The following is a 15,210-nucleotide window of genomic DNA, read 5'->3' as shown; positions in this document are numbered from 1 at the left end:
TTTGGTCTTTGGCAATAGTTAATTTCTCTTTTCGATCGCTGGATAGGACCCGGTTAGGACCGGTTTAAAGACGTACCAGTATCAAGTGCCTTTTAGGAACCGTTTAGAGACCAGTTAGAAGCTAACTTTGGTTTTTGACAATATTTAATTTCTGTTTTCGATTGCCAGGTCGAATCCGGTTAGGACTGGATAGAACACACACCAGTACTAACTGCCTTTTAGGAACCGGTTAGAGACCCCGGTAATAAGCGTTGAATTCAGACAAAATTAAGAATTTGTATTCCTATGAATACGCGATCTTTTTTCCGTCTAAAATTCCCCCAGGGAAACAGAAAAAGTGAAAATCCTATTCCTCTCAATCGACTCAAAAAATTTAACGAAACATTTATTTAACCTATTTCTTATTATTAAATATTTCTATAACTCATAAATTCAAAAAATATTCAAATCTATATTTATTTATATTTTAATAATTTATTCAAACGTCTTAAAAAATACATCAAAGAAATCTATTTAAATGTGTGAATTAGAATAATTTAAACTCTAGAGAGGCGTACTTGAATTGATTAAAATTAAATTTTCAAAACTTATATTCCACATGAAGGAATTAAAACAATTTATTACACATGTTTTGTGAAATTATTAGAAGAAATTAAATAATCTCAAAATATGAACACTTTTGGGGAATAGAAGACATCTCTGTGAGGTTGTCTGTCGGTACAATCCCGAGTCAAAATTTTAGTCCTATTTTGAACCTTATATTTTAGGACTTAAGTTCGTGTAAGAAGGATCAATACAGGGCTTATTTATAAACGTTTAAGGTCCTACTTTAGTCCTCCTAAGTGCTGCATATTTCCACTTTCAGCAATTTTAGGTCTAAAACAGGACAAATAAGTTTAATAAGGACCTATACAGGGCTTATTTTCTGTATAAAATTATTATTTATTTATAAAAAATGAAACACTATTTCCACATTTTTTTGAGAAATAATCACTTTTATATGCACGAAAATATCACACAAATCAATAGTTTTACATACAAATTGGAAATTTATTAGTAATCTGTGTAATTTGTACAAGTCATGTTATTATTTTCGTTCTTCAGAGCTCCATCAGTTCCTATCTATCAATCCTTGAATCAGGATTCGCAGAAGTTGATGGGCCAAGATTATAATTTACTGCATTCCATGATGCATCCCATGTTTCTAAATGAATTTTTTTTAGTTCTATTTTATGTTCTACTATTTCGATAAGGATAATTAAAAGATATTTCAATATTTACCTTTTCCACTTTCACAATTTCCTGGATAATTTTGTCGAACAAATGTAGCGGAACATCCTGCCGAGTCCTCACTCTCTTTCCCAGGTGGTTGGAGTTTGCACACTGATTCTCTCTCGTCTGAAATAAATAATTAATTTATTATGATTCTATTTTATATTTTACAAGACTTACTATATAAATTAGTCCGCAAATTTTATTTCAATTTAGTGTTTCATACATACATATAATTTATTTTTTCTTTATGTTTAACTATTTCAATAATTTTATAAGTATCATATGCCCTCAATCTTCAAAAATAATGAAATAATTTTTAAAAGCACTACAAATCATTCTACGATTTTTTGGAGCCTGTAGAAACTTTATCGCACCTAAAATGTACCCAAAAAAACGGGGAAAATTTTAGTAAATTGAATGGCCAGCACATGAATTGAATGAAAAAAATTCGTCATTCGCAGCACTAAGCAAAAATCGCTAATATCAATTTCGCTTTGAAACTTACATAAACTATTCACAATTTTCTCCTTTGATTAATCCTAAAAAAAATAAAATAATGTTTAAAATATTTTTAAGTTATTATACAATTGTTCTTAAGAATTCCTCACTCTCATATTTTTTCAAGAAACTTCTCTTTTTTCTTATTTTTCACTTTTTGAAATTGCAGCTACTTCCGGATCTATCACCTTCTGCCACTCGACAGACAAATCGTCATTTCTCAAGTCTATAAAATTCGTAATGTTTCCTAACCTCAAATTGCTGAAAATCTGAAAACAATGAAAACATGTCTAATTTGTATTAAAAATGTTAAATCATTATCATTTGATATAATTTGTTTAAGGGCCAAGATCGATTAGAAATGAGAGGAATTACTGAGAAGATTCATAAGATAAAGTAAAATCAGAATGATTTTACTTGAGAAGAAGGCTGGAAAAATTGTATCGCTTGGAAATGAGCAAACGGCAAAGTTGCTTTACATTTATATGTACTGTACATTAAGGGAAGGAAATATTTTTTGTTTTTAAACGAAATACATTATATTATATGAGGAAGCAATATAAAAAAAGTCCAAAATCTCTAAAATTATGGCAATTTTTGTCAGCACAATCGCGAAACACAGATTGTATGCAAAGGTTACACGAATGTAACGCTTGCGTTGCAGCAATAGTGTTTGATGCAAGTATTGTAAACAATTTACTTACGCTTGATTTCACTTCACTCAAAACAAACTTAATCACTGTCAAAACTCCAAAACTTTCCACAAACTGCACTGACTGCAAAATAGACGCCGATAGAGGCTTCGCTGCGCTTGACCCCCTTCCTTACCATCAATCACCATGGTTACAGAACATGGGCAGGACCAATCAGGTGATCAGAAATGTGACAGGACCAAACCAGGACGTTAAAATTATTCAATTTTGTCGCGGAGTTCATAAAGGTATGAATTAGGACTTGAGCAGGACGTACAAGGTCCAAAATAGAACAAAAAGTGCAACGCAGGACCAAAAAAGGTATTAATTGTGTTAAGCAGGTTCAAAAAAGGACTAAAATTTTGATTAAGATAATAATTTTTCTCTATTCAACGCTTATTACTGGGACTAGTTAAAAACTAGCTTCGGTCTTTGACAATATTTAATTTCTGTTTTCGATCGCCGGATAAAACCTGGTTAGGACTGGTTGGAACACACACCCGTGTCAAGTACCTTTTAGCAATCGGCTAGAGACTAGTTAGAAGCTAACTTTGGTCTTCGACAATATTTAATTTATTTTTTTGATCGCGGGATAGAACCCGGTTAGGACCGGTTAGAATACACACCAGTATCAAGTGCCTTTTAGGAACTGGTTAGAGACCAGTTAGAAACTAACTTCAGCCTTTGACAATATTTAATTTCGGTTCCCAAATTCAAGATAGAACCCGGTTAGGACCGGTTAGTAACCGCCTTTAGGCCTTTTAGGAACCGCTTAGAGCCCAGTTAGAAAATAACTTTAATCTGACTATATTTCAATTCTGTTCCCAAATTCCGGGTAGCACCCGGTTAGGACCGGTTAGAAGATTTTTACCTGTAACCATTTCCCATATAAGGACCGGGCATCACCCGGCTATATTCCATATAATAAAATTGAGACCAGTTAAGATCGGTGAGAGACGGTTAGAAACCAAATAGGTTCTACCCGGTTCCTATCTGGTTTCTAAATTGTTTTTATCTAATGTTTTAAGCAGGGCTGATCACAACATTTTGAATTTCATTTCAAAATTCCTAGGAAAATTAAAAATGTTTTTTTTTTTTGTTAAAAAAATTAATTTTTTTAAATTTTCAAAATAGAATCTGGAAGATTTTGGAGAAATTTTTTTTAACTTTTCCGAATTTTCATATAGCTGTAGGAAAAATTCGAATTCCAAGATAATAATAAAATTTGCACTAGATTCCTAGAAATTTATTTAATGATTTTTTAAAGCAAATTTTCAAGAGAATATTAAAAAATATTTTAGAACCAATTTTGATGTGCAAATTACTGTCCATAGCTTTAACCTGTTTAAAATTATATAATTTAAAAATTTTACAATTTCTTTTGTAATTTTGATTGATTCTTCAATTCAAAATTTTGGCTGGAATTTTTTTTCTTTACCCACTAAAATATCGTTATTTGTTAAAAATTCAACTCTTTCGAAAAAAAAATTATCGTTGAAAATTACTCTGTTTTGGTAAAGGATTAACACAATAAAAAGAAAACAAAAGTTATCCCTTAAGCAAATTTCCTTTTCTGTTTTTTGGTCCCTATTCCAAATTTCTAAGGTTTGAAAAACAACACTTTTGAGATTGACTCCATAAATATTTAGTTTTAAAGATGCGTAAAAAGAATGTATATAAAAGAATTATTAGAAAAAATCTTCGATAAAAATAAAACTGGTTGGTAATTTAAATGTTTTGTTGAAAAATCGTCTTTTTATGTTGAAAATTCAAATATCTTCATAGAAAATTCACTTCTTTTTTAAAACTCATATTTTGATGTTAAAAAGTAAAACTGAAATTTTTGGATGAAAATTCAACTATTTTTTTGAAAACGTTTCCTTTTAATTAAAAAATTCACTTATTTTGGTAGAAAGTTCATCTTTCTTGGTTAAAAACTCAACTTTATTTGTGTAATATTCGTATTTTTGGTTGAAAATTTATTATTATTTTATTAACAAAATATTTTACTAAAAATTCTTTCTTCTTTTTTCATAGAAAAATAATCTTAGTTCAAAATTAATTTCTTCTGAGAAAAATTTAAATATTTTGTGGAAAGTCTGATTTTTATTGTTATTGAAAATTAATCATCTTCGATAAAAATTCAATTTTAGTAGTTAAAAATTAATTTGCTTGAAAATTAAACTATTTTGTTGAAAATTCGTTTTTTTCTCAAAAATTTATTTTTAAACTGAAAATTTAACAATTTCATTTACGGTTGCTTTTTTTAGATGAAAATTCAACTGTTTGGTTCAAAATTCATGCATTATATTAAAAAGTATTGTTTTTTGATAGAAGATTGTTCTTGTTGGTGGAAACTTTATATAAATATTTATATTGAACTATTTGGTTAAATATTAAACTATTTTCTTCAATTGGAAATTTAAATTTAAAATTTTTGAAAGCATTTCATTATTCATTATTTTAAATTAATTATTAAGTTATTTTTTCATTTTTCTTTTCTCTTTTTTATTTTTGTCCAAGAAGGAAAATGATTTTCTTTTTCAGGAGAGCAAAGTGTTTTTCTTTATTTGTGGTTTTTTTTTAAATTTCAATAGGAAAATTTTATTTTTGGTGGTAGTCCAAATTTGATCGATGGATTCTTGGTTTTATTTTCAGGAATTCTGCACATTAATTTAATTATTCATAGAGGTTAAAAAGGATTTTAAATAATCTTAGTTGAAACGATTAAAAAAGAATAAAATAAAATTATATCATACAACAATTTTATTCGGATTTCTGCGAGAATTGGAAAAGTTTTTTTAACTGAAAAAATTAACTTTAGAAAATGTTAAGGCTTTCTTTTATTTTATAAGATTTGTAAAAAGTTTTACGAAAAACTCAAATAATTTTAAGAGATATTTTGAAATTAAGAAGAAAATAATTTAAAATTTGTTAAGATTCTAAAACATTTTTGGGAAAATTTTAAATGATTTTGTTTGATAAATTAATTTTCACAGAATATTTAAAAAGAGTTTAAAACAGAGACAAATTTTGAATAGTAAATTAAAATTGAACACTTATTAATTTAGAAAGAATTCGATTATGTTAAAAAGATATTTAGAAGTTTTAAAGAGATTCAAAAATAATTAAAGATTTGGAATGATTCAGAGCTTTTTAAAAATGCTGTATCTTTTTGAAGATTTTAAAATAAAATTTTCAGTTTTCAAATGTTTTTTTAAGACATTAAAAAATATTTTTAACATTTCTGGGAAAATTTAGAATGAGTTTTCTTTTGAAAATACAATTTGAAATGTTTTGCAATAAAAACAATTTCATTGACAACTAAGAATAAAACCAATACCTTCTCATTATGATGAGAATGTAAAAAGAAATTTTTTAATCGGAAATAGAATTATATTTAATTAAATAGTTAATAATGACTAATATTTATTTATATAAAAGATTTATCAAAGTAAATAAAATACGATAATTTTTAATTATAGAAAGAACTGAAAAGTTTTAAGTCTCTAAAATATCGTAATAGATTTGAATTTTGTAATAAATTCAAAATTAATCACAGAGAATTTCGTTTATTATAATTTTTTTTCATTTAATTTTTCTGTATAGAAAATTACATTTTAAAATTGTTTAAAAATAATTAAATTAATTTTAAATGAACACATATTTAATTTTGTAATCAAAATAAAAATATAATTTTCTGTAAAGAAAAAAATTAAGTGCAAAATCTGATTTTAGTTTTAAGTAAAAATAATTAAGTACATTTTTTCACTTAAGTTCTTTGTACAGAAAATTTCATTCTGATTTCTTAAATAATTTCAAAATGTGATTCTCTGTACAGAAAAATTAAAAGAAAAAAATAATAATATATACAATTCTCTGGTATCAATTTTGAATCTATTACAAATGCAAATACATTATAATTATTTAATTTTCGGCATGAGCGATGGATTAAGCTTTTCACATTATTGTATAATTATATATTTTTATTTAGTATTTTAATTAAATATTAGCAATAATCATTCATTTAATATAATATAAATATATTAACAAATTTTAAATCATGTGTAAAAATATTTTTCAAATTAATAATATTAATTTATCGTATCGTTATCCGCAAAAAGTTCCGTGAAAAATGAAAATAATATTAATAATTAAAACTTTAATAAATAATAAAAATTCGAATGAAAAATTTCAACAACAAAACAAGTAATTCAGATTCTACTTAAACTAAATCAAAAGGAGTACAATTTGATTCGGTAACGATTATTATTATTATATATAATACCATTGATGTAATATTGATAATTAAATATTTTTGATTAAAAATTTCAATAAATAATACATTTCTTAAAATAATTAATTAATAATCTAACTTAATAGGAAATAGTTTCAAGAATTGAACCAATAGCTACTTATACAAAATATATTTAATTTGAAAATCATTCTCTAATTATTATTAAATAAACTCCTAATTTTAAAAAAGTAATAATAAATCATAATTTAAATAATATAGATTGAAATAATAAGGTATAATTGCTCATAATTTCAAAAAATTTGGCAGCTGAAAGTTAATGAATTTAACAACTTAATACTTGAAATATTTGCATAAAATGCATTTTTTTCCAGGATTAATCATTTTAGTTGAAAATTCATCTCTTTCATTGCAAATTCGTTTTTTTAGAAATTAAAAATTCATTTTTTCAAGTAAAAATAATTCTTTTTTGGGCACAACTTTCTCATTTAAGTTGGATATTGATCTGTTTAATTGAAAACTTAATTATTTGTTGGAAAATAATTTTTTCATCTGAAAATTCAACAATTCCAATTTTTTAAAACTATTTTGCAGAAAATTGATGTATGTCCTTGAAAAATATCCTTTTTTGTAGAAAATTAATCTTTTTGGTTGAAAATTCCACATATTTAAATTTCCCAGGGACAATTTTGCTATAAAACTCAAAAATTGAATGAACAATTGACGAAGTTTCTACAAATTTCAAGAGAGAAATTTTTCAACAGTCAAGTTTTCTGCAAAAAACTTAGATTCTGAATATTTTTAAATTGCTTATTGCAAATAAAAATAAAACTAATTCAAGCAGTATATTGCTGTAGGTGTGAAAGATCGAATAAGGTAAATAAATACATATATGTGTATATAACGATAAAAAATTTGTTCTAATTACAAATTAAAATTTCCATTGTAGAAAAATGGTGAAGGGGTGGCATGAAAATATTTGCACACGGGTGGCTTAATATTCAGGTACGGCCCTGAGCATAGCTGTACTTCTTAAAATAATTCCTGAGGTCACGGGCTAATGGTATTTATTTTAATTTTGACACTTTCGAACCCAGAAATGAGGAAAACAATTTTTTAATTCTAAATAAAAATTTCAAATAAATATTATAAATTTTTGTAAAGTTTATATAAATATAATATTCCTGAAATTCTTGAGAAAATTCAACAGGATTTTTGAAGATTTCAGATATGTCGAAAAATAATGTAGAAAATTCTGAATTTTTTTTTAAATTTAAAGATTTTTACCAACTTTTAAGATAAATTTTAGATTGTTTGAATGATATTTTGGTCATTTAGAGTTTTTAAAGAAAATAATAAATATTTTATAAATTTCAGGAACCCTTTCGTTTTGAAAATATTTGTAATCTCTTTAAAAATTCCTAATTATTTATTTTTTTGAAATGAAAAATTTTCAAAAAATGTTCCGGAAATATTAGGAAAGTTTGTTTATCTTGAAACATTTTAAAATGCTTGAAAACCCTCTAATTTTTTGTTATAAATCTGCAAAAATTTATGTAAAAATAAACAAATTTGCCTTAAAATCTTTAGGATTTTTTCAAATTTTTTTAATGATATTATGAAGTATTCGACATTTTAAAATTAACAACACAGACAATAATAAATAATAAACTAATTTTATTTTATTAACTAATTTTTCATTTATTTATTAATAAACAATTTTATCATTGAGGAATTTTATTATTACCAAATTTTCAAATTTTGGAATTTTAACTTGTCAGCCAAATTTTATAATTTCGGGAATTTTCTATTTCAAATATTCTTTTCGGGAATTTTAAAACATCGAAAATTTTATTTTTAACGATTTCTCAGTCGTTCCATTTTCAAACCCGGAAATCTTAAGAAAATTTGTTTATTATCTTAAAACCTTTCAAAATCAATAAAAAGCTTTTACATCTTATTTTAAAATCTTCAAAAAGCTATATTTTGTTTTTATTTATTTTTTAACTCTTTTCCAAACCATGTTTGAAATTGCTTCAAAACTTCTAAATATTTTTTAAATTATTCACATTTTTTTCCAAATTTAAAAAATGTTGAGAAATTAAACAAATGTTTGGATATAACTTTTCAACAATTCTAGAAATCTTTTGAAATGTTTTAAAATCTTTTCAAATATTCTCTTAAAATACCTTTTCAAAATAAAAATAATTTAAAATTTCCTAGAAATCTTCAGGAATTTTTTTATCCAATTAGAACCTTAGAAAATTCTTGAAAAGCTTTTAATTTTGTCGTTCGAAATTTTGGAAATATTTTGAAATGTTTTTAAAACATTTTTTTATTAGTTTGAAACCTTTTAAAATCCTAAAAAACATTCAAAATTTTATTTTGAAATCTTTTAAAATATCAATTTTGTCTCAAATCCTTTTAAATCTTTTTAACTTTATTTTGATAAGATGATTCGCATTTTTCTTAAAATAAATTTTCAAAAATAAAAATAATAACATTTTTGTCTAGAAATCTCAAGAAAATTTTGGTATTCTCTTTTGTTCGAAATTTGAAATAATATTACAATTATTATTTTTTATTTTGAAACATTTTTAAATGCCTAAAAAGCTTCCAAATTTTATTTCATAATCTTTTAAAATATAAATGTTGTCTTAAACGTTTTTAAAGCTTTTCAAACGTAAAATCGATTTTTAATTTGTTCTAAAACTTCTAAATATCGTTTAAAATGATTTTTTGTTGTTGTAAATCCTGCAAGTTTTAAGAAAATGAACTAAAAGCTATGAGATTCTTTTTTTTTGAAAATTTTGAAAATTCTCACAAATTTTTTTTTTTTAATTTTATAACCTTGAATTCTTTGTTCAAAATCTTCAAAAATCTACACATTTTTTTCTAAAATTTCATTTTAGAGGATTTTTCAGTCATTCTATTTTGAGAAAGCTTTTGAAATCTTTTTAAATCTTTCAAAATCTTTTTAAATTTAGTTTGAAATTTTATTTTTAAATAAAAAATCATTAAACATTTTTCTAGAAGTCATAAGAAAATTTTTTTATTATCATAAAACCTTTTAAAATATTTAAAAAGCTTTAAAATTTTATTTTACTTTTATACTTCAAATTATTTTTAAAATTGGTTTTAAACTTCTAAATATCTTTTAAAATTATTCCCATTTTTCGTAAAATTAAAAAAATGCTTGGAGATACTTTTTCAACAATTTTGGAAATCTTTTGAAATGTTTTAAAGTCTTTCTGAATATTATCTTAAATTAAATTTTTTTAAATAAAAAATATTTTTGAATATTCCCAGGAGTTTCACAAACATTTTTTTATTATTTTGAAACCTTTTAAAATTCTTAAACAGTTCTAAAACTTTAATTAAAAATCTATTATAATATTAATTGTTAAAGGTTATTTTAAATGCATAAAATATTAAATATTAAATGTATAAAAAGTCTCAGTATCGTTTGAAATTATTCCAATTATTTTTAAATCCTGAAAATTTAAAGAAATTGTACTAGAATCTATCAGATACTTTTTTTGATAATTTTGAAAATCGAAAAGTTTAAATATCTTTTAAAATATTAAAAAGATAATAATTTATGAAATAAAAATGTTAGAAATCCTTTGAAATGTTTTAAGAGGTTTAAAAATATTCTTTTTAAAAATAATTTTTCAAACTAAAAAATCGATTAAGATTTTCCGAGAAAATTGCAAATTTCTGTCTTTATTATTTGCAAAACCTTGAAACTTCCAAACTCTTCGAATATTTTGAATATTTTTCAAATTATAAAAAAAAATTTTTCTTCCTAATCTTGTGAAATTGAAAGATTTTTCTTTAATATTTTCAACTTTCTGTTTCGAAATTTTAGGAAATGATTTTAAATTTTAACAACTCTTTTCCACTTTTTTCTTCAAATTCATTTTTCTAAATAAAGAATCATTTGACATTTTCCTAGGAATCGTAAGAAATTTTTTTGTTCTTTCGAGACCTTTAAAGATTCTTAAACTCTTTTTTTTTTTTGAAATCTTCTAATTTTACATTTTGTTTAATTTTTTTAATCCGAGTTCTTGACCATTTTTTCATTGTGTTGTTCTAGAGATCCCGTGTTAAAGTAAAAAATTTATTTAAAATTTAGGATATAGTAAAAAATTTTTAAATTATTTTGAATAAAAAATAAAAAATAAAATTAAAGGATAAGGCCCTAAAAAAGTTATTCATATTTTGTAAATTTCTTCGAATGTCGAATTGAAATAAAAAGAAAGGGCGATGACAAACCGGTCTGGAAACTTTGAATAGTTTTTGATAAAAGGAATTATGATGCACATTTTCTCATATCTCAGATTCATAGTCCAATTTCAAGAGAAAATAGAGAAATAAACAAAGTTAAAGATAAAAAACGATATCGGAGATTTGTAACAAGATGAAGATAAGATTTATCAGAAGGTTGGGAACAATTTGCATCTTTGTTAGTTTTCATTTCGATTTAGGTAGCTTCAAGACTATCATTAACTCAATATTCAAAAATATCGAATACTATTTCCCAGCAAAAATTAAAACTAAATTTCTTTGATTATATAAAAACCAGTCAAAATTTTTAATGGAGAAATTAATTCCGAAGTGTCACATTGTGCGCAAATTTAACTGCAGACAAACCTTGTGAGTGTAACATGATAAATATTAAAAACCAGTCCAACCGGATTATGAGAGTCCGCTGATTTATGGGACCCTTCACATAAATCTGTGCAGTGCTCTCCATAAGTGAATAACCGTGGATTGAAGATAGTAATTCAATTTTTGATTAATCTATTCATAATTTAACTTAAAAAAAATAAAGACCATGGAGAATCGGAAGTATGTAAAGAAAAGGAGTCTCTGTTTGAAATATGCAGCTGCTATTAATGGTGAGTAAATGTCAACAATGATACTTTCTTTTTACTTTTGTTTATTATCTTATTATGATTAAAAACAAATAAAATAATTAGTACTAAAAGACAATTTATTTTCCAGCATCAATCACAACAGTCGGTTTTGGGATAAATATTTCATGGACCTCTCCAGCACTACCACATTTGACAAATTCAGTATCTCAATTTCCAGTATCAATCATGCAAGGAGCCTGGATAGCATCCCTCAATGGTTGTGGATCAATTCTGGGTTATCTATTGAGCATCCCTTTTATTAATTGGCTAGGTCCAAAAAGGACATTGTTATTGCTAGCCATCCCTCAAATTATATCCTGGATTCTGATTTGTCTTGGGAGAAATTGGATCATCCTTTGTTTAGCGCGAGTTATAGGAGGCATTGGATATGGAGCTGGTTTGTGTGCAACTTCTGCATATGTTGGACAAATTGGAGACGAAAGTACTAGAGGTATATTCCTTACTCTGATAAAATTGACAATTAACATCGGTATCTTCATCACCATGTTCCTGGGAGCCTTCCTGTCTTACAATACTATGAATCTTGCTCTTTTGGGAATACCTATCATCTTCATTATTTCATTTTCCTTTATGCCAGATAGCAATCAGTTTCAAAATATAGCTGTTGTTGAAAACGAGAACGAAGGTCTTGTAGGAAATATTGTTTTAAAAGAAAAGACAGTTGATGTTCTAAAAGAAAATACAGTGGATGTTCTAAAAGAAAATACAGTGGATGTTCTAAAAGGAGAGACAGTAGATGCTCTCGAAGAAAAGACAGTGGTTGTTCTTAACGATAATATAGTTGATGTTCTTCAGGAAAGGACAATTGATTTCTTAATGGAAGATGCACTACTTCTGAATGAAACTACACTAAATGGTTTTAATGACAATAAACATGTTACAAATAAAAACCAAGATTTGAAAGAAACAATACCTAATGGCAAACAAAACACAATAGCAGAGAAGAAAAACCTCTTAAATAATAAAAAACAAAATAAATCACAAAAAAGTATCTTGTGGAGGCTTTTTGTTTTAAGAAACAATCAGAAAGCTTTGTTGATAATCTTGGTTGCTACATTGACAGATATATTTTCAGGTCACATGGCCATTGTTTCATACACTCAACAGATTTTCGAATATAGTGGTGCATCCCTAAAAGCTGAATATGCAGCATTATTTTTGGGAGCTTTGAAAATAGCAGCTTCCTTAATTTCCACTTTGGTGGTTGAAAAATTTGGAAGAAGGGTTTTGTTTTTTTCAACAGGTCTGCTAGCTGCTTTGGCTCATGGACTTGTGGGTTTATTTTTTTTCTTGAAGATGTATCTGAAAGTTGATGTTTCTTCTGTAACGTGGTTGCCTCTTTTTGGGGTATCTATGTATGAAATAGTGGGTAGCGTCGGATTTAGTAGTTTATATTATATTTATCAGGGAGAACTTTTTTCAAATGATGTTAAAGGGGTTGGGGTCACTTGCACAAATATTGCTTATGAGGTTATTGCTTTTGTAGTTAAATTTTATTTCCAAATGGTCATTTATGACATTGGGATTTATACACTATTTTGGGGATTTGGAATCTGTTCTATTATTGGGTCTGGACTTACATATTGGATATCACCTGAAACTAAAGGAAAGAGTTTGGAGGAGATTCAAAATTTGCTAAGAGGTAGTAGAAAAATTTAAAATAACCTTCTTTTTGTTATTTGTTAAACAAAGATTTGTTTAACTGCTCAGAAGCTATAGTAGGTTTGGTGAAAATTAAAAAAGAGTAGAGATAATCAATAAATAATGATCAAAAATCGAATTTAAAATAATTCTAAAACATCAACTACATTTTCTTATATATACAGGAACCCAGATACTATGTTATTAATAATTCATTTAGAAGGGTTTCTATGCAATTTTTAAAGGATATATGTTACCTGGTCTGAAATAAAGAAATTATTCTATTTGAGACATGTTTTTTCATTTTAAATTGTTCCATATTAAACTTCTTAAACATTACAAAATTTACTATTTGGAACACTCCGATTACGTATTATTTAATATAAATGAATCACGGAAGTTTTTAGAATTCTTTATTTAAAAATTTGTGAAATTTTTTTTTATTTCTTAATTATTATGGATTTTCAACATTTGAAACTGTTGTAATTGATCAAAAAAGTGTATATAATGTACTTGAATTAATTATAATCGATTTAAATTTAAATAAACTAATTTTTTTATAAAGTAAATTTATACATACCCGGTTTTTGTATTTATTTAAAAAAACTGCAATATAACAGAAAAAATTATGATTATTTATTGTTGTATGAATAGTAATAACAAAAAAATTATTTTTAAATATGCTATTGAAAATTATTATCAGTAAGTAAATAGATAAGAAAGCCAACAACGATATATTCAAAGACTCTTAGTTACTTTAGTTAAATAATTTCACGTAAAGAGAAAGTTTGAAATATCCTTTCTTTACCGAAACAAATTATAAAAAAGGAAAATAATTTTGAAATTATCGCACTTTCCTAATTTTAAACATTTCTTGAACATAAGGAAATGTTTAAAAATGGTTTTAAAAGTGACAAAAATGGTCCTACAAGAAGAAAACGTTAAATAACAATGTGTTGCTGTTTTTGTAGTTAAGACGTATTAATGAGTACTGTTAACATTAGGTATTTTTAATACCAATATTAAGTATTAACTACTAATATTTTTATCCACGATGTAAAAATTTCAAGCCAAACTTAGGAGCTTTCTTTAAAATGATTGAATTTTTAACCAGATGAGTTAATTATCAACTAAAAAAATCGATTTTTTAACAACTTTCATACATTTTGTATTAAATAGTTGCATTTTTAAACTAAAAGAGTTAAAGTTTTATTCTGAAATTGAGCAGATAAATTTCCTTTAAAGAATTGTACTTTTAATTTGAGAAAAAGTAAATTTTCTACAAAACTGTTGAGATTCCTACCAAATATTATAATTTTTTTCCAAACTCTTAAATTTCCAAGACAAAAATACGGCCTTTTTATTAAAAATTGCATCTTAAACAAAAAATGTATTTTTAAGTAAACCTTTAAATTTCGAACCAAATAGATATATTATTATTTACAAAATTAATTTTAGACCAAAAACTTAAAGAAAGTAGTTTACTGGATAAAGTTTTAATCTGAAATGAAATAGATAAATTTCCATTAAAAAGAAATGTATTTTTAATTAAAAAAAAAAGAAGAATTTTATACAAAACTCTTGATGTTTCTACCAAATATAATGTATCCTCAAAATCTTAAATTGTCAAGACAAGAACACGGCCTTTTTATTAAAAATTCTGACAGATAATGATAATAGGATTTTTTCACTTTTTTATGATAACTAGGCAATGAGAGTAGAAAATAAATAAAAGAATTTACTGCTTTACATTTATAATAACATTTTAAAAATTAGGAATGTAATGTATGAACAATATACATTTTGAAAATTTCAAATGTTCCTTTTTTGTAGTTTTATTTTGTTTTAAGTCTACTAATTTTCATGTAAAATATTTCATTTGATTATAATTCAGTTCTATCAATCT

The 15,210-nt window shown here is 24.9% G+C and overlaps 1 protein-coding gene across 2 annotated transcripts; it reads left to right on the top strand.

Moving 5' to 3' along the window:
- Positions 1 to 11,203: 11,203 nt before the first annotated feature.
- Positions 11,204 to 13,552, top strand: LOC117173452 (facilitated trehalose transporter Tret1-like). 2 transcript variants are annotated; one of them, XM_033362033.1, is made up of 3 exons: positions 11,204 to 11,624; positions 11,731 to 13,329; positions 13,454 to 13,552. In XM_033362033.1, the coding sequence occupies exons 1-2, from the start codon at positions 11,561 to 11,563 to the stop codon at positions 13,320 to 13,322; spliced, it is 1,656 nt and encodes a 551-aa protein (XP_033217924.1). In that variant the 5' UTR covers positions 11,204 to 11,560; the 3' UTR covers positions 13,323 to 13,329; positions 13,454 to 13,552. The 2 variants fall into 2 exon arrangements, with proteins under 2 accessions (XP_033217924.1, XP_033217923.1); XM_033362032.1 differs by lacking the exon at positions 13,454 to 13,552 and having other exon boundaries at positions 11,205 to 11,624; positions 11,731 to 13,333.
- Positions 13,553 to 15,210: the final 1,658 nt, after the last annotated feature.

The sequence above is a fragment of the Belonocnema kinseyi genome, chromosome 5, assembly GCF_010883055.1.
Source record: "Belonocnema kinseyi isolate 2016_QV_RU_SX_M_011 chromosome 5, B_treatae_v1, whole genome shotgun sequence".
Lineage (NCBI taxonomy): Eukaryota > Metazoa > Arthropoda > Insecta > Hymenoptera > Cynipidae > Belonocnema > Belonocnema kinseyi.
This window is presented reverse-complemented; position numbering and strand designations above follow the sequence as displayed.

Bases quoted from the DNA above. Each gene is read 5' to 3' on its own strand.
- LOC117173452 (XM_033362033.1), top strand. From the start codon at position 11,561: ATGGAGAATCGGAAGTATGTAAAGAAAAGGAGTCTCTGTTTGAAATAT. The intron at 11,625-11,730 runs GTGAGTAAATGT...TTTATTTTCCAG, and splicing joins ATATGCAGCTGCTATTAATG to CATCAATCACAACAGTCGGT.